Source organism: Mycteria americana, chromosome 6, assembly GCF_035582795.1.
Source record: "Mycteria americana isolate JAX WOST 10 ecotype Jacksonville Zoo and Gardens chromosome 6, USCA_MyAme_1.0, whole genome shotgun sequence".
NCBI classification, from domain to species: domain Eukaryota; kingdom Metazoa; phylum Chordata; class Aves; order Ciconiiformes; family Ciconiidae; genus Mycteria; species Mycteria americana.
In genome coordinates, this window is record NC_134370.1 from 34940009 (window position 1) to 34958605 (window position 18597).

Genomic DNA, 18597 nt, shown 5'->3' on the forward strand with positions numbered 1-18597 from the left:
GAGTATATGAGACTTCCTTCCTTCTTTAGGCTGTGCGTTTTCTTCTCTCATAATGGAAGGGCCTGATCCTGCATAGAACAGTAACAGCTCACAAATGTAAACACAGCTTCAGAAGTTTGGGAGTTGGAATTTTTAAATAGGTTAATCTTTCAAAGAATAAACATATCATTATTTATCTGTAGCCTGATAAGCAAACATATGACTGCTGCAGTGGTGGTAGAAACAATTTTATTAATTCCCCAGATCGAATTCTGTCTTTAGATAGTGGAGGCTTTAGAAAATAAGGTTTAATAAGGCATTTTTAATAAGGGAAGTTACCTTAATTAGGTCACTTTATATTTGCTAGATTTTTTAATATGCTTTTCTGCACTCTTTTATAATGGATGCAGAAATTTGTAAAAACACCTGCCATTTTCTGTGAGAATACAATTTTTAGGCAGATTTTCAAAAATCACTTATCTTACTTCCAGCTTCTATAAGCTAAGCCCAGCAAAGTCAATGGTCTTACACTGGTATAAAGTGTGTTCTTGGCAGAAATTTATCAGGCCCTGTGTTGTTCACTCCAAATGGCAAAGTAGTAAATGAATAATTATTAGCCATTTCTCAAAAATGGATCTTGAGACTCAACAGACCAGACAATCTCTCAAGGTATTTCATAGGACCTTGTGGTGCTTTATAAAATGTGAAGCACAAGCCTGAATCCTTTTGTCTAGTTTGTCTTGTCAAACTTGAGCAGTGCCATTTTCCTTCTAGGTAGATTGTATGTCTAAGTCAGGCCACTTTTAAAAATCATATAAAATGGAGACATTTTAAAAACTTGTCTCAACTGCAAGCACAGTGAAACCAGGGGGGGAAAAAAAGTCTTTACAAATATTTTGGGGTTGGTTTTTTTTTGTGTGTGTGTGTGTTCTAACCGGTAGAAATAGAAAGGCAAGCACCACTGTAGAAAAAGCCTGGGACAAATGCACCTGTCTTCTAATGATGTGTGGGGCTGCTTTTTATTTAATTTTTTTTCATTTGTAAGGTTTATGTTATTCAGACCATGCAGGTCCTAAGAGACAGTTTTGTTTGTGCCGTTTCATGGTGTTGCATAGTTTTTAACTGAATCCAGCCAAGGATGAGGTAACATTTAAACAAGATTTTCTTAAATTTCTTGAATGAACAATGTTTCGATGTCACAGTAACAGTAGAAATCTGTTCTCCCCCTTCACTTGCATGTCTGCACAGTTGTTGCTGCTGAAGTTGCTCCCGTACATGGTGACCATATTGTTCATCACACTCTAGTTATAGCCCGACTTCAATGGTAGAGCTAAATGCTTCTGTACTTCCCATCATGGATAGGCTTGTCCTTCTATTTGAATACATGCGAGTACATATGTTAGCACAGGGCCACCAAAGGTAATAACCAACTTTGTTAGTGTGCCAAACCTTTCTTGCTACTACAAACTATGGCTACAAAATCTCTGTGGATAATATAAAAGGGAACTAGTCAAAACCCAGCATACAAATGGATACAAAAATGTCCCATTTCTATGACTTTGCTTCAGGAATTTCCCCTACAATTTAGAAGAAATTATTGATCTCTTGGTGGGAGAGATGACTTAGGCACTCACTCAAGGTGTCTTTGGTCATAGAAATAGGCTAAGCCCTTCTGAAGAAGCTGTGGGAAACGCAACCTCTTTCAAGTCAGTAACTGTGCTCACTGATCATCTGATAGAGCTTGGGATTCCTCTTTTGGAGGAAAAGCAACAAACTCTTTCATTTTGGTATCTTGGTCAGCGGTAGCATGGCTACTAGTTTCATAAGGCTCGCATGGGCAACAGTTGACTTCTCCTTTCCTGCTCTTCTGCAGAATGGTAGCACGGAAGTCTAGCGTTATCACTGCCAAACGATACAATTGTAGAGTCACAACTAAGATATTCTTAGCTGTAAAAAACACCAGCATCTGGTTGAATATTCTGAAGTGGCCCATCAGGATTGAACGCACAATGAAGAAGGGACCGTCCTGTATGAAAAGGCTGACCCCAATGTTCCACAGTTCCGCACTGTACCTGCACAGCAGCAGGCTGGGGATCCGCCTAGTCGACACAGTTGGTTTGCAGCCAATGTGCTGTACTGGAAATAAAACACACTTATGTTAAAACAAGTCTCTAAAATTGAGCCAGGATTGGCCTAAAGGGCAGTTACAATCCAGGGTACCCTGGATTATAAATGCATTCAACTGTGAACAATTCAACATAAAGCATATCCCATTTCTAGGATCTGTTTCGGCACCACACTCTAAGCCCACGTTAAGCAGGCACTTATGTGGTCTGCCGAACAGGACCAAAACCTGCCTCCCCTTTTCTATCCCACAAAGCTATCGGTATTTATACACTTTTAAAACAAGAAGCAGAAGTAGATCACCTAATCTTTCTGTAACAACTTCCCCAGACGCTTTTCTGTTAAATCAACATGCTAGACTAATATGTATCTGTAAGAAAAAAACCCTACCAAGCTGAATGGGAACAGCCTGAGCTGTAGCACTTCAATTTGTTCCAGGCTGTCTAAGACCTTGCTTTTAAAAGATTCACCAGATAGCCATTGCCTTTTTCATGTGTCATGGTAAGAATGAGTCATGTCAGTGTAGGGCAATATCGAGCATTATGGATAGGAAGAAACTGGTCGCTGCTTGCCATATAAGACTTGAGCCACAGTTACTCATTCTTAGCCTTCTGGGTATGAAATTGCATGCAACTGTTGGAACTTGCATGGATGTGTTCCCCTTGGCTATAAAAGTGGTGGTGGGCTAGAATGCTCTTTGTGGCATGGGGTCTAGAGAAGGATCATCGGGGGGGTTTGTGTGTGGTAAATATGGCTGCCTCTTATGAAAATGCATGTGGCTTAACTAACCTGTCTCTCAGGCAGTGGGATTTCATTAGTTTAAAAAACATAGCTACTTGTGATGCAGTAACAACCGCCAAATGTTTCAGCTTACCAAAAGAATTCTATTGTTTGGGGGAAAAAAAAGGTGAGACTTGAGTGGAAAATGAGTTGTAGAATGTAGAAATTCGCCGAATTAGCTTCAGCAACAGCTAATTTTTTAATACGTTTTTGTTCCATTGCTGTTTAATAGTCCTAACTCCATTGCTATAGTCCAATAATAAGTGCCTCTAAATTTCTATTTTACGTCATGTTTGATGTGTGAGTAAACATACTGATGCTTGAATAAAAAGTACTATCTGTGCAACTGTATAGAACTACCTAAAATAAACTGTACCTATAGTAAATTTCAGGGCAATGTGTGTTCAATAACTTAATTTTTAAATGGTAAATGTAATTAAATAAGCAGAAAAGCAATAGCCAGAGAAAAAATGCACAGTACAACAGGTTACTTCACTTAAATTCAAACAGTGCTTGAACAATCAAGCATTAATTTATTTGGGTAGTGGTGTGTATGGGTAGTTTTGGTGGTTTTGTTTTGGTTTGGTTTTTATAAACCTGAGTGTGCATCTTTAACAGAATGTATTTTACCACTAACAGGAATTTTAGCTGTGATAAATCTGAAATGCAGTGGCATCAGTTTTTTCAGCAGGTGAGCTGCTGAGCTGAAATGCTGAAATATTTTCATAACTTCAGTGTTGAAAACAAAGCCTAGTGCTGTCCATGAAGAAAAGGCTAATGAAAAATTCCTGGAATAATTTTTCATTATTATTTTATTCATTTATTATTTTAATCAGTGTGTCAACCTAGTCATCAATTTTATATAAGATGCTAGTGAGGATAATGTATCTTTGGGCTGGCATAGTTGAGTTGCAAACTTGTAGTGACTGGAGGCCAAAATGGTTGGAAGAGATGATGATTGAGGCGGCTTTCATTATTCTTCTTGGACATAGAGAAGCCCTTTCTGCCTAGGGACAAATACCAGCCTGAGCTGGCCGAATGTTGGGCCTTTTAGTTTAAGATAAAGGTGCACAGTCCCAACATTATATGGTCCTTTAGGTTCCCTATGAATAGGTAACTTATCCTGTGATAACTGCTTCTGTGCTCTTGGCTGTGCTGTCCCCGTAGTTAATGATAGCATATCTCTCCATAGGGTCTAGTAACCTACCCAGATTGGAGCCATAATATAATCCAAGACCAGATCTAACTCGAGAGCTCACCTAGTGAAGTTCAAGGCAGTAACAGGCGACTGGAGCAGATGCTCCAATACAATATTGCAGTTCCAGTTTTTTCTGGAAGCAGAGAGTTTTATCAAGGAGATCAGAGGTTAGCCAGAAACAAGTGCTTCCTCAAAAGAAACCACAATGGGCTTTCTTCAAAAACCATCATTGTCATATGAATTGCTCTCCACCAGAAGTCCTTGGTATAGCCTGTAGCGTGTGCACAGCCACAAGACATGCCAGCAAAAACTTAAAGTGTTTGTTCTCTTTTCTTGTCTGTGTGCAAGTACTAACCTGCAAGATCAAGTGGAAACTGTAACATACTCCAGGTCCATACAGCAAGAATTGCATTTATGAGAGCATAATTCTTCCTATGGGAGGGGGAAAAAGTGATAACAGTGAAGATGCAGTTTCCTTATGTGATAAGAAACATGTTTCCTATAGTATTTGGAAGGTCATTTAAAGGGTGGTTGAGCAAAACAGTGATTGATTAATGCATGCTCTTGAGATGTAAGACTAAGGAAAACAGAGGCACCTTTTGGTATAGAATTTTTGCTGTTCAGGCCACATGTTCCAGCTGTGTAATTACACTAAATATCTGATGCTAATGTTATAATGATAAGCATATGGAAATAGAGTCTGTGGCTCAAAAAGGAGATATCTTTACCCTTGCAGTGATTACACATTCCTTGCAAGCCTGAAGCATCTCTGCCAAGTGGGAAGGACCTCTTTTCCTGCTGCAAAACCTTTTCTTTGATAGTAAAAAAAAAAAAAAAAAAAGTATGTCTGTAAGAGAGGATGAACCTCTTCTGTGATTCTTTTTCTTTATGATGGATGTTCACAGCTAATCTTTGTGCTGTGAGGGGGAGATGGGCTTACTTTCTCTTGGAGAGATCACAATGTTGAAAATTCACACCAGACTATGCCATTCGCTTTCTTCTTATCTTTGAACACTTTGTCATTCTATCATGAAGAAAGTACATATGAGATAACCAAAGAAGCAACTTGGATAATGAATCACTAAAGCAAATTCTAGTTGCTTCCTTGCTAGTCTAAAACAATTCATTAACCTGGAAGAGGCTTACTGTGTACCCAGTGTTGTGGCTCCTGTAGCTGTAAGAACTGACACTGCATGGCAGTTACGCTAGTTGTTTGGCTCTTTGTACCCTTTCATTGTGATGGATGCAACAAGCTTCTCTGCTGGCAACAGATGAGTAATCCCTAACAAAGCTCATCGGACTGTTAGGTTCTTTTACAGAGGGAAAGGTGAGAGTAGGAAAACAGAGCCCTTGAACACAGCCTTCTGCTATCTGTGGGAAATACAGTTCCACTAGTCTGAACACTGCAGATCGCACAAACACATCTTCAAACAAAACAAATATCTTGCAGTATGCAAATCATTTATGTCAGCAAATAGTCCTTACCGAACATCTTCAATGTCCAAGGTTTCACTAGCAAATTCAAGTATATCTGCTGCTGTTCCCACAAACATGAGAAGCAGCTGAGACAACTGATCCCGGGTGATTTCAACTCCAATGGGGAGAAGCCATCTCCCAACTACTAGTAGCAGTAGAAAAGTCTGGTGGAGGGCCAGCGTCCATACAGTCTCACAGATTGTGGAGAGCTGATTCACAAAGACTTTAGCCTGTTTAAAAGACAACAATAACATACTGTAACTTCAGGAGACTGACATTATAGGTACCTTCAGAGACTGTATTCATTCTTAAGCCTGCTTTTGTTCTCCTTCACGTTGTATTAGAGCAAATCATTTCTATGTGGCAGGTATAATTTGAAAAAGGCACATTAATACAAACTTTGGGTAATGAATAGCAAGTCCTTCTCTGTGTACTACTCCTCCTGTTCTCATTTTTCAGCTGAGCATTATCCTTTGCAGAACCATCACCCAGACACTTTCTAAATTCAGTTACTGAGATTTGGAAGAGAATGGTAGGAGAGTCTCCTCTTCACACAGAGACTTTCCTACCAACAATAGTTAGTATGCAGCACATTAGGCTGCGTGTAAGCCACTTTCACAATATGTTTTTCTGAAACTATTTTTTTCTTCGTTTTTCTTTTTTTAGTTTTAATCACTGTGTGAGGAGCTTGCCCAAATAGACACAACAGTCTTCTCTAATTGCTCTAATATCACAAGATCTCTACTAGGAAAAGGTGTCCCACCGTCTGAATGATGTGGTGATCTGTTCCCTCACTTCCATGACTGCTATCTCTGGATTGATTGAAGTCTTGGTTGCTGACATTCACCTGAACTGCTCCGGGTTCATTACCACAGTACTGTTGTGAACAAAAACATCACACATGCATAAACATCCTGCACAGGGAGCCGATGCGCTCTGTGGTTGAGAGAGTCCTGTTTTCCTGAACTGCAGAGGGTTCATTTGTGAAAGTTAGTCGATGTTTACAAAGGTACATGCTCACCCTGAATGAAATTCCCCTCTTGTTCAGAAGGGAGGAATCCCTCTCATGAGGAGAGGAATGATGTGTTGGTAGGTCCCTGAGAAAGTGTAGGATTGTACTGTAGAAGAGGATGTAAATTCAAAGGCTGATGGAGCGGGCGACACCTTTGTGGTGTTAAGACCGCACTCTTTGAATGCAATCCGCCTGCAGCTCTCCTGAACAGGCTGCTGGGTTTCCTACGCAGTCTCTCTCTGGCTAAAACAGTAAAATAGGGTAAAAACTGGTCATGGTAAGTCTGCTGTTTTACATTCATGGTCAGTCTCTATATTCAAACTTTTTCTCAAAATATCTGCTTCTCATCTCTACTATCCAGAAAAAGTTCTCTAAAAACACCATTGTTTCATCCTTCTGTATGACCTCCCTCAACGCTGAAATGAATAGTTAGGGTAGGATGTTTGGGTTGTATCCTCTGCCCCCACCCCCCCCCCCCCCCCCAGCTGTGCCTTATTCTGCAAGGAAATTCCTAATGTGAGAGGTGAGATTCAGGAATACTTAAGAAAAATGGGCCCGTGTTGTTGTCTACCCCTGCAGAGCAGAAAACCAGGTATTTTCACTTTCTCCAAGTACCCAGTGCTCTGGGAAATCAAATGTTGGCTAAAACATACTGTTACTTCAACTGCAGTAAACCAGTGGTGGGACTGTGTCCCGTCTGAGGTCTGCAGCACTGCACTGCCCTTCTACCTTCACCCTCAAGGCTGGCCTCGGAGCAACTGGGGGATGGTTCTACAATCTATCTTCATAACAATCCCTTAACATTTCTCTTCATTGTACTAAAAAAGGGACAATTAGAAAACCAAACCGTGCTGTTATTAAAGACTTTTATCCCGTCCTATTTGTGCCAGAGAACACCAGATAATTTGCATTTCTCCACTGGGCCCCCCACCATTTTATTTCACGGGGAGTGATTTTCTGCAACAATCGGAATGTGTTCGAGTGCATACTGAGTAGCTGTCTTCAGCATAATGCCTGCCAATATAAAGGCAACATTTTCCAGCAAATGTCACATTCTAGCAGATTTCAGATTCCACTTTGATACTTTACTTGGTCTCTGATAATGTTGCTCAGTATCTGGGTAAATGCTGCCTCTTGCCTGACCTTGTCATAGATAAATGGAGCAACTTCCCGTGGCCTGAAAAATCTGGAAAAAAGTCAGTGCTTGTTGCTTTTATAATTGGTGGTAAAGGCTCTTAAACGGAATGCTTGCCTTATTTGGACAGTAGGTACGAGAGCGTTGAAAGATTGACACACAGATGTGGGGAACATATTTCCATTTGGAGGAGGGAAGTCTAAAGTTCTGGGCATGGAGACAATGAGACGGAGGGGCTGGTACTCTGCCGGCTGCAGCCTTGTGGGGCTAATCTCCCTGGGTTCGCCCTTCAACCAAAGCAGAGAGACAGAAGAGCTTGCTCAGAGGATGTTTCAGAAACGAAATTTAACTGGTGCTCTGGAGAAGCCTCTTTATCTGTTGACTGTAGAAAAAGTCTAAAGCCTATGGAGACCAGCCCCCGGGTCAAAGTCAGCCTTTCTGAGTAACTCCCACAGGCAGAGTGACACAGTTGGCTGAGGAGACCAAGACCATGACCTAAAAATATCACGTAACTGGGGTAGCCACCCCAGAATATTAAGGAGTATCTACCTTGTAACAAGTAGCCTGGGTGGGGCAAAAGTATTACTAACTTGTGCTGGAGGAGGAAGACTAATTCACCTTTACAGCCTTTGGTTTGTCATCAAATCTGCATTTGAGCCCACTCCTCTGCCCCTTGCCCAGTCTGGCAGGGGTAAGAGGAAGGGAGCCATGAACTTGCATTAAACTTCACATCAGAGTTTGGGAACTTTTTGTTTGTTTTTTAAAGCCCTGTTGCTCAGAGAAGAATTTGCCGAATTTGAGGCAGGACCTATGTAGGGCAGCCTGCTGCATTTGCTGCATGCGTAGGGATGGTGGAAGTCCCTTCCCAAGCACTGCGAGAACTCCCCAAAAGTAACTCAGGTGGCTGAAGGACAGGAGTGAAATGGGAGGTAGCAAGGTGTATAGGTGCCTCTCAGCAGAGGCCGTGGCTCTCCCCATGCCAACAATACAGAGCAGATAGCTCGCGCGGCTCCAGAGCGGCTGCTCCGCTTACTCTGCACACAGGGCAGAAAAGCTGCGGGAGTCAGCAACTGGCCCTGTGGAGGGAGGTGGAGGAAGGCAGGCCACGGCTTCCGCATGGCTTGCAAGGGGGCTTTTTTCTTTTTTTCTAGTGGCACAAAGGTGCAGAGAGTACTTCTTTAAGAAAATTAATTCACTTTATCAGTGTCTTTTGTAGGTTCCTTATATGTAATTTTTGCAACTACTCCCAGCTGAATGGGAGGTTACTGTTTCGGTGCAAGGCTCCACGAACTCCGACTGAATGGCACTCCTGAGGGCCGGGTCCGTATCTCTTCTCAACTGCATGCAGGCAGGAAATGGAAAACTGGAAAGCCAGTCATTTAAGCAGACTCCTGATTTTTAATTTAAGTATGTTCATACCTTGTTTTGGTTTGTTTCTCTCTGAATATTTATTAAGTGGTGATTGTGGTGGTGATTCACTTGAAAGTTTGGAGAACAGCCTTTATTTTTATCATGTATATGCATGTAAATAGGACTGTTGGTGCCAGGCATATTTGCCTAACCAATTATGTATGTGCAGTGACTTAATGGGAATGTGACAAGGAAAAAGTGAATACTAAGTTTCACAGGCAGTTGATAAATGTGGTTTACCTCTTTACTGCTAGAGCCCAGTTACTCCCAGGTATCGAGACTGTGTGCATAGCTAAACAAAAATGCCTTCTTTTTTTTTTTTTTACTGTGCAAAAATAAAATAGGAAGAAATTGTCCACATTTTGCATAAATTCTAGCTTGGTTTACTTCCTTTGTTTCTTCTGAGATGAAGCTTACATTCCTCTGATTTATAGAACATCTAATCAAAACAGAAACTGTGGTGCATGACATGATGATGTCTTAGTGTGTGGCCTGCAGAGAGCCCACTGTCAGTGCATGGGGAACTCCTGAAACACAGAACTAATTCAGCAAATTTCCAGTTGCATGTTATTCACAATCCGTTATTCCCAAATAAAAACAAGGTTAGCTAAAACTTTTGGCAGTGGGTCCAGCATTGAGATGGTAAAATTGACACTTGAATACCAGGGCAGAGTACCCCCAATCCTGTTAACATGCGTGGAGGCTGGCAGCCTGAGTATGTTGTGGAAGAGGCTAGCCCTTCCCTGGAGCCAGCCCTCTGCCAAGCAACAGGTACCCCGCTTGCTCTCTGCCATTCCAGCCTTTCTTGCTGGAAACGCTGTTGCCGTCCCTATAGCAACACGTGTGATGTCAGAAATTCAAAGCAACCATGACTGCTTCATTTTGCTCATGCAGGAAAGCTCAAACGTAAAACAGGGAGAAAAGATTGCTTAAGCTGTTTTCCAAATTGAGGAAGATAATGGGTATGGGAGGGAAGAAATGGTGAGAGATGCAAGATCACTTTTAGAAGAGTGATATACTAGAATTTTAGCTGGTAAGAGAATCCCACCTCAGAATAAGGCTGAGGGAATGGGCAGTAATATTGACTATTTCCTTAAAATGTTCAAGTTGAGGTGGTTAAAAATAATTACAGGGTTTACCAAGTATCTCTCTTATTACTGACTGGGAAGCCTACATCAACTACAGCACTGGTAGTCAGGTAAGCCCTGCAAAAGGTGGTCAGTTATTGCTTTCTGTGGCAGTGATGCACCAGGCATTTGAAAAGGTAACGGAGGTATTTGTTTATCTGAGATCTTATACATTATGAAGAAAGAATGTTTGGTTTTTTAATTGATTAAATGTTTTTAATTTTCTTGCCGCTCTATTTTGCAGACAGCAATTTTTTCACTCAATACAGTTCAATTTACTTTATAGTCTCTCCCAAACATGTATTTCATCCCCAAATACTTTACCGCAAAGCAGTACTTTCTATGCAGTCAGTGTTTCACTGTTGATATATGAATGGTATTACTTATGTCCAGTTCTGCAGTACTTGGAGAGGCAGAGTTGCCTCTGTCTTCAGGACGAGAGACTGCATATTAGCACATGCCTTAAATAACAGCACCGACACAAGCAGTTGATCTTTCCTGTTAGAGATTCAACATGAGGTCAAAGTTCTACTGCCTTAAAGACCACAAACTGTTTTCATGGTAGATATATTAAATGTGTGGATTGAGCAACTGCATAATTACCCATTCTGTTAGTATTTTAATAAGGAAAATCCCAGCAATACTTTAGTATGAGAAGTAGTACTAGTCTGGGTGCTGCATTTGAGATTAATTGTTAAGAGGGCTGCTCCCCTTCTGGAGGTATTGTTTTTGAATCTATTAGATTGTGTGTTTCCAGAACTCTCTATCCTATCTCTCCAGGTATAAACTAAGCTGTTAACTTGATATACTCCCTCTTTAATTCACAGTAGCAGTATATCAATAAGAACAAAGTATGCCATGTTCTAACATCATTTTGGGAAATAAACTGCTGCCTTTGACTACAGAATTAGCCTGTTTCTTGGACCAGATTTAACTATGACAAATGTTCTCAATATCCACATTACCTGTCTGTGACTGTTTAAGGAGATTTGGCAAAACAAGAAGACAATAAATTCCTGCTGCTGTATTTAGAAAAAGCCTCAGGCATTTTCAGTGTAAACACAATTTTGAATATTTGATTATGCTTCTGTGGGCTCTAACAATGTTTCAAAGGAGAAAATGAGGCACTATGTCTTCTTAGTCTAATTTATGTATTTTCTTCTGTTGCTTTTTGCTCTTGCTCCTATCAGGCCCTTTTCTGCTGTGGATGTAAGGTACTGCATATGTGCAAATGCCGGGACAGACAAATCCCCTTTTCACTATGTGGAAGTGCTATGGGGACTTGAAAGCAGCCTGCACGGGGAGGTGGTTCACTCGGCGTGGGCTGCTGGGCTAAGTGGCCCTGTTCTGGCCCTAACTGACCCCATCTGCCGAAAGAACAACTGCCTTTAAAAATTTTACTGGGTGTTTTAGTCCTGAATTGCAATCCAGACACCCCCCTCCCAGATTACTATACAGCATGAACAAAGAAAGGATATAAACACTGACAGACAAATTACCATGTCAGCTATCTGTGGTAGCAATCTGTGAGTATTCTCCTAGGTTGCAGCAAACACAAGGTAATTTGTCTTTAAGACCCCTTTCACTGATACCTGTTTCAATTTTGGCTTGCTTGGAGTTGTGATATCTGCCTGTAAGTGCTGTGAAACTCATACTTTATTTTACAAAGGCCTCTAAAGCAATTAAATTCTTTCACCATCCTGAGCAAGATTCAAGCTGGTAACCTGGGGGTGAAAGGCTGTTTTTCAAACTTCTAGTCCTCAGTTTCCAAGCCAAATACAAATAAATTGTCTCACTTTTAGCCTAGGAATGGGGCTCGTTATTTGATATTTACGAAAAGCACAGTAGTCATACTATAGCTGTAGCTGGATTGGGAGACCCACCAGTATAAAATAGAAAATTGGAACGAGACCTGGCAGATTTCTGTGTGTATGCCCAAACCCAACCCATCAAATAATGCATCAATTTCAAACTAGTCCATCTTGTCTCACAATAAATACCTGAGTCCCATGATGAATTTCTAGTAGCCACAGTGATGGTACTGTGCAAATCAGATATAAAAATATTGCTGGTGAAAACCTGTGAAGGAAAAGAAAAGATGGCTTGGTATTATATCACAGCATAAATACTATATAGTCTATCATTATCTGCATTGAAGAGTATCTTGTGCATCCTACCATATGGGATATTAAGAAATAGGGTAACTGCAAATAAGAGTTGCTATTTTTGCTGAATTCCTTATGCTGTTAGTATTATAAATCATAGGTTTATTTGTATATCTATCTAAGATCATATATGGAAGTTTATTTAAAGTCTCTTTTTAAGAACTAACCAAAGGCACTTTGCTGTTTGTATTTCCATCACAGCATTCTCTGTACTTGGGGGCGGGGGGGGGGGAAGTGTCTAGCTAACATGCTCTTTCTGATTTCATGAAGGGTGAATTAATACATTGAGTCATTTCACTGAATGATGCTGGGATAAAGGCTGTTGATCAGAATCCTGTGCATTGATACAGGAAGGGTAGAAATAGCACCAGTTTGCCTAAAACAAGCATTTCTTCAGTAGGAGGTCTTTCAGTGCAGGCTAAAATGGTTTATGAAAATGGGTCTTGGCCTTGTTTGCCCATTTGTGCTGGCAATTGTATAATTCTTTAGGATTTCTGTCTCTAGTTCTTCTCTCCCTGTCAGTCTTCTATATAACTTATGATGGTGAAGCTTTATTATCTTCAGCGTTGAGCTGAGTTTATTCAGAAGTACTAGAGAGGTTTCAGTACTCCTTCTGCAAGCACTGATTCTTGTGAGGGTTGCTGATGTTTTCTCATTAAGCATGTGACAGTTTTGTTTGGGGTAGGTTTTTTTGGCAATTTCTATCCTTTTGGAGTAGGAATGAGGTCTGATGCCACATGGCGTGAGCATCACTGCAATGCCACTGAGATGCACAGCAGCCTTTGCATCACATATATGTACTGGCCCAAGACAGGGCAATGGGGTCAAACTTGGCATACTCGCTTGATGACTCCTGTCCTGTCACTGGCACATTCTGCAGTGAATTTAAATTGCTTATAAGTATATAACTGCAGCAACGTTTTGGTCAAATGTTGTTGCATTTATTGTTTGTTCCTATCCTGAATGTACCTTTATTTTTGTAATCATGACCTTTCCAGTGGAGATTAAGTATTGAGGAAAAGAAAAAACCCTGCTGCTCGGGAAAATGACTGAGTTGCTGAGCTGCTATGAAATGTTTCAATCAATCCCCTCTAAATAAGATAGTCCTGGTTTGGTTTTTTGTTTCATTTGTTTGTTTGGGTTTTTTTTCAGGGGTAAGGGTGTGTTGTTGTTTGTTTTGGTGGTGGGGTTTTTTGTTGTTTGCTCTTTTAAAAAAAAAAAAAAAGTTAGTGATTCTGTGGGGTTTTAGCCTGGTCATTTTGGGAGAAAACACACCTCTCATTTGAATGGGAGAACTAACATATTTTACAGTATTTCCTGTAGGACTTGAGCACATGAAAACTCCATCCAGCTGGCAGGTTAGCAATACTGAGCTAATGATACCAGATCAGGCCAGGAGACTTCAGGGGCTTTAACTCTGCCTTTCTTTCAGAAGGAGCAATATAGAGGAAATATTACATGGCCAGGCCCACAATAATACTTTTTCTCCACATGTGACAATTTTTTGTGCTGGTGTAATAAGTAAGTCTTCTGTCAATAAGGAATGGAGAGAATATGAGGCTCTTGGAGGCAGGAGGGTCCCATGGCACAGACTGCCCGTTGCCTGGATCAGTGATTGTCTATGGAGTTGGTTCTATAAATGCAGATGATACTGCCTGTTCTAAATGTGTTTTCCATCAGAGCAGAAAGTTATCCTGATACAAATAGGTGCTGGCCGTTTGTCTACAGTTCTTGCCTATAAACGTACTTTACTGTGCTGCTTATAGTGCTGGACCACATCCATTTCCAAAATTTCCTTCTAGCTAAACTTAGCCCAGTCTTCTAGCACATGTATTCATCTAAAATGGATCTGCTTTCTGTATCTATTTTTCTTTGGATTTTCCAAAAGCTGCCATAGCAAGTGTTCCTTCATGAAGTCGCTGCTGCCGCCTCCTCTCCCCAGTGAATCAGGTCTGCTCACTCTGCCTCTGTCTCATAACTGTGCATTTGGAGCTCTGCTGCTTTTAAATTTTCCTGTGTCCCAGACTTTATCGCTGCTTTTATTACGTTCAAATTTAGAGCATGGAACACTTGTGTGAATTGTCACGCAACACTGCTTCTGTTATAATGAGTTTCACAGGTTGCAATGGACAGGAATTTAAAATCATTGAATACTTTTGGGCGCTTTTGTCCTGGATTTGTCTCAGGGCCTGCCAGCAGTTTGAGTTATTTTTAAAAATAAAAGGTCCTAGTGAAATCTTGACAATTAGTTACATGACTACTTCCTTTTTACAGAGCATTTGTTTTGGCCGACTGAGCACTGATGAGCTGTAGATGACTGTAGTAATTCTTTAAATGCATGTAAAAACCCATGTGCTTGGGCAAACTCTGCTATGACTGACTTTTTTGTTTATTTCTCAGGCAGCCTTCCATGCGTGAAAGTTCCCCTCTGCAACAGCCTCTCAAATCCAACTATTTAAGCCACTCTTGCTGTATTGCAAGAGTGGTTGCTGCTCACCTTTTATTTGTCACTGAGTTTTGGTTCAGGCACTAGCGTGGCGTTAGCACCGTTGCAAGCAGCAGGGACAGGGAATGCAGTCCCAGGGAAGGAGGAGCGAAGCAGGGCATGGCAGGATGGGGTAAGAGATGCAGGGCATCTGCATGGAATAGCTTGCGCGGCCCCCCCAGCACTCTTCTGCACATAACACACCTCGTCCCTGACACGTTGGTGCTTCGGAGGTGCCCAGCGAACCTGTGAGGGGGTGCGTGCCCCCTGCTTCCCTAGCCCACGGGATCGGCAGCTCTAGAGTTCGTACCTCTCGCCTCCAGCTACTTTTACCACACTTTTCAGCTGTTAGTACGGATACACACACGGAACTGTACAGAGAGTGGCTCCCAAGTAGTCTGCTGCAAAACTGCCCCTCCTGAGAGCCCTCTGGATTTGGCAACGGTGAAGCCAGGGCTTTACCAGTTTCCCACCCCCACCCCCAGGTGCAGCGAGGGAGAAAACACAACCCCCTAAAAGCTTGGCAGCGACAAAGCCGGGACAGCACTGCTCTCGGGCAGCAGCCGCAGAAGGCAGCCTCGCATCTGCAGCAAAGTACATGCAAAGAAACAAGAGGGGCTCCGTCCGAGCCGGCGGGATATGCTCACCATTTGTAGCCTCTGCCTTGCTTAAACTTGAGGGTGAGCCCTGTCTCCAGGCACAGGAGAAGATTGAGCAGTGCCAGCAGCCAGTACTTGGGTTCTTTCTTCACTGCGGTCACTCTCCAGACCCCGATGAGGGAGTGCAACACAAAGAGCAGGCGAGTAACCAGAGCATTGAGCAGCACCATCAGCTCCATCCCGGACCTGCCCCCCTCCCCTTATCCCTGCACCGCAGGGGCCCGGCGCTTTTTAGGAGCCCTGGGAAGTTGCCCTGGGAATCACTGGGAAGCCTGCGCACCACAGGCACACAGATCTCTTCTCCTCTTCCATCTCCACAAAGGGGCCCATTATAACAAAAAAGAAGCGGCATTGCCCCTCCCCCAGACTTCCTGAAAACTTTTTAAAGGGAAGAAAAAAAAAAAAAAAAAGCTCACGCTCCCAGGCTGCGGGGATTTGTAGCGCTCAGTACAGCCCTGACCGTGCTCAGCCAGGGGCGTGAAGGGTTTCTTTCTGTCCCCTCTCTGTCGCCTGCTCAAGGACTAAACGGCAAGGAGGCTTCTCTCTCACACAGTTACCATCTGTCTGCTAGCCCCCCTTGCTGCTCTCATCTCGTAGCTTTCTAGCAAAGACACAAAATGTAAGAAGCGTTATTGATTTGAATCTTCCTTGCTAAAAGCTCCACTGCATTACTGAGACTGCAAAACCCTCTTTCCTCTCCCCTCCCCCTGAAAGATATAACTCATATATGGGAGCTTTTAAAATTGTTCATTTAACATTGCAATACAGAAAGCAGAAACTGTGTACTTAGTTCAATGCTGGAATCCCTGTGTGCAACAGAAGTTAGCAAAGCTAACCAGCACTGAAATCTAGTCAAACCCCTATTTTGTATAACCTATAACCTGCTTCAGGACTAAGAAGCAGCTCCAGTGAGGAACTCCAGAAATCAGGCTGAAAGCTGGGCTAACGCTAATGTTGGCGAATAGGCCAATAGGGACATATACAAAAAACACACAGAAGTTTGACTGTTAGGTCAGTTACCTCTAGACTGACCTTTATCATCTTCAGTGGGCACGGCTTATAAAGTACAGAGTATATTTGAAAACTGCTTTGATGTTTCTCATAATGATTATAAATTTTATTTGAATTTACACTTGGGTAACCAATGAGAAATTTCTTCTTGATCAAAATTGTCACTGTGTTGCTCCAGTTTTGTGTTAATTTACCGCCAAAGCACTTAAATTGAGATACACCATTCTAAAACACAAATGGAGAATCAAGTCCATGTAACGTACTGTGGTGCTCCAAAGGTCCTAACTTCCTAGCTGATTTGATTTTAAATATCCTGTTCTACTTTAAACACAGGGAGATATTCTTCTAAGAGTTGTGACCTTTGTAATAAGATATTTTTCCTTAATTGCTAAGACCCAAGTTTTCCTCACTGCAAAACCAAGCCTCTTTCTCTACGAAGCACTGAGCTGGTGCTGGCCAGCTGATATCCTTGGGGGTGGGGGAGATGAGAGAGAAGGCTACTTAAAAATAACCCTGCCCAGAAAAAAAGAAAAACAAAAGGCCATTCCACAGCATAGATCACTCACTCAGGAAATGCCTGAGTAAATAAATGGACTGTGCAGCATGCCTTTTTGAAGCAACAAAATCAAGTTCCTCATGCTCAGAGGAAAATTAATTCAAGTCAAGGGCCTACTACTGATAATCCCCTGCCAACAGCCACCCTGCCATATCGTGCCTTGAGTGCTGTTGGTTCACAGCCCTTCCGTTGGTGTTAAGGTCAAACCTAGTTGAAGAGGAAACAGGGAACAGACAGAATTGAGAGATTGTTTAAACAAGATACTCCTCTGTGGGAGTGCTTGATGTCTAAGAAATGACATGGGGGAACTGGTATGTCTAATTGTTCATGGAGATCCTAACAGTGCAGATGTCAGAAACTTGGAAAGATGATGATCAGTGAGACATTTCCATGATATCCTGTATTCAGGAAGGATGCGGTGAGCTTTGCTGATAGCTAGTAGTTCTGCATATTAAAGACACTTTGGAGCTCAACTGCTTAACAAGGTAATCTCATCAATGAACAATCCAGACCTCACATCGGTGGAAGTCCCAAACTTACGTAGGAAGAGTATGTAATATTGACTCTGCCTAGCTGACCAGTGGACCATGATGGCAACACAACAGGCTGAGCAGAGGGAGGAAGTAAGTAGGTATGGATGACTTCAGTTATTCAGTCTAGAACAGGCAAAAATTGCACCCAGACTTGACAGAGTACTTTTTTAGATGTCTCAGTGGCTGTTTTGTGGAGCAGCTGGTTCAGGAGGCCATGAGGGCAATGCTTGACTTCAATCCTGAGTGATTTACAGGATATGATGTAGAGAGTAACAGCTGAAGAGCTCCCCTGAAATAGGGATCTTAATGAGCTTAGACTCAGCATCCTCGCAGGAGTAAGACAAGCCAGAGTTCTCTACCATTGCTGCGCTCAGCTTCAAAAAGGAAAACTAGACACAGATCAGGAAGCTTGTTGAAGGTAGAACAGATGGAAGACGTAACTTTTTGCAAGGAGTATGGATATTGCTTCTGTAAATCACATGGGAAGTGCAGAGAAAATAACTGCGTATCAAGAAAAACTTGAGAAAGAGTGAAAAGAAGCTAGCATTGGCAGGGTAAGTGAGACTGCAGGAGCAAGAAGGCATCCTTCAAAAAGCTGAAGTGGTGTCCAGATGAAGAAAACTGAAAAGATTATAAACTCTGGCAAGTTAAATGTACAAACATGATAAGGCTGGCTGAAGGAGTGTGAGGGACAATTGGCAAAATGTCTGTTATCTGTTCAAACACATCGTGAACAGGAAGTCTGCCAGGGAATTGTTGTGTCAGTGGATGGTCAGGTGGCACAGAAGCCCTCAGGGGATGATAAGACTGTACAGGAGGAGCCGATGAATTCCTTGGAGTCCCAGCATGAGTACAGATGTACACTGTAGCATGGGACAGCACTGACTCCTGCACAAAAGCTTATAGAATTAGTGAGTTTTTTCCTTATGATGTTATATGTACTAGTG

At 42.0% G+C, this 18597-nt stretch overlaps 1 protein-coding gene across 1 annotated transcript; it reads right to left on the reverse strand.

Moving 5' to 3' along the window:
* Positions 1-852: 852 nt before the first annotated feature.
* Positions 853-15951, reverse strand: TMEM26 (transmembrane protein 26). Its single transcript, XM_075505285.1, has 6 exons — positions 15539-15951; positions 12242-12320; positions 6321-6434; positions 5567-5787; positions 4437-4513; positions 853-2115 (listed from the first exon to the last, which is right to left on the reverse strand). Exons 1-6 carry the CDS (start codon positions 15727-15729, stop codon positions 1700-1702), a joined length of 1098 nt encoding a protein of 365 aa, XP_075361400.1. The 5' UTR covers positions 15730-15951; the 3' UTR covers positions 853-1699.
* Between the last annotated feature and the right edge of the window lie 2646 nt (positions 15952-18597).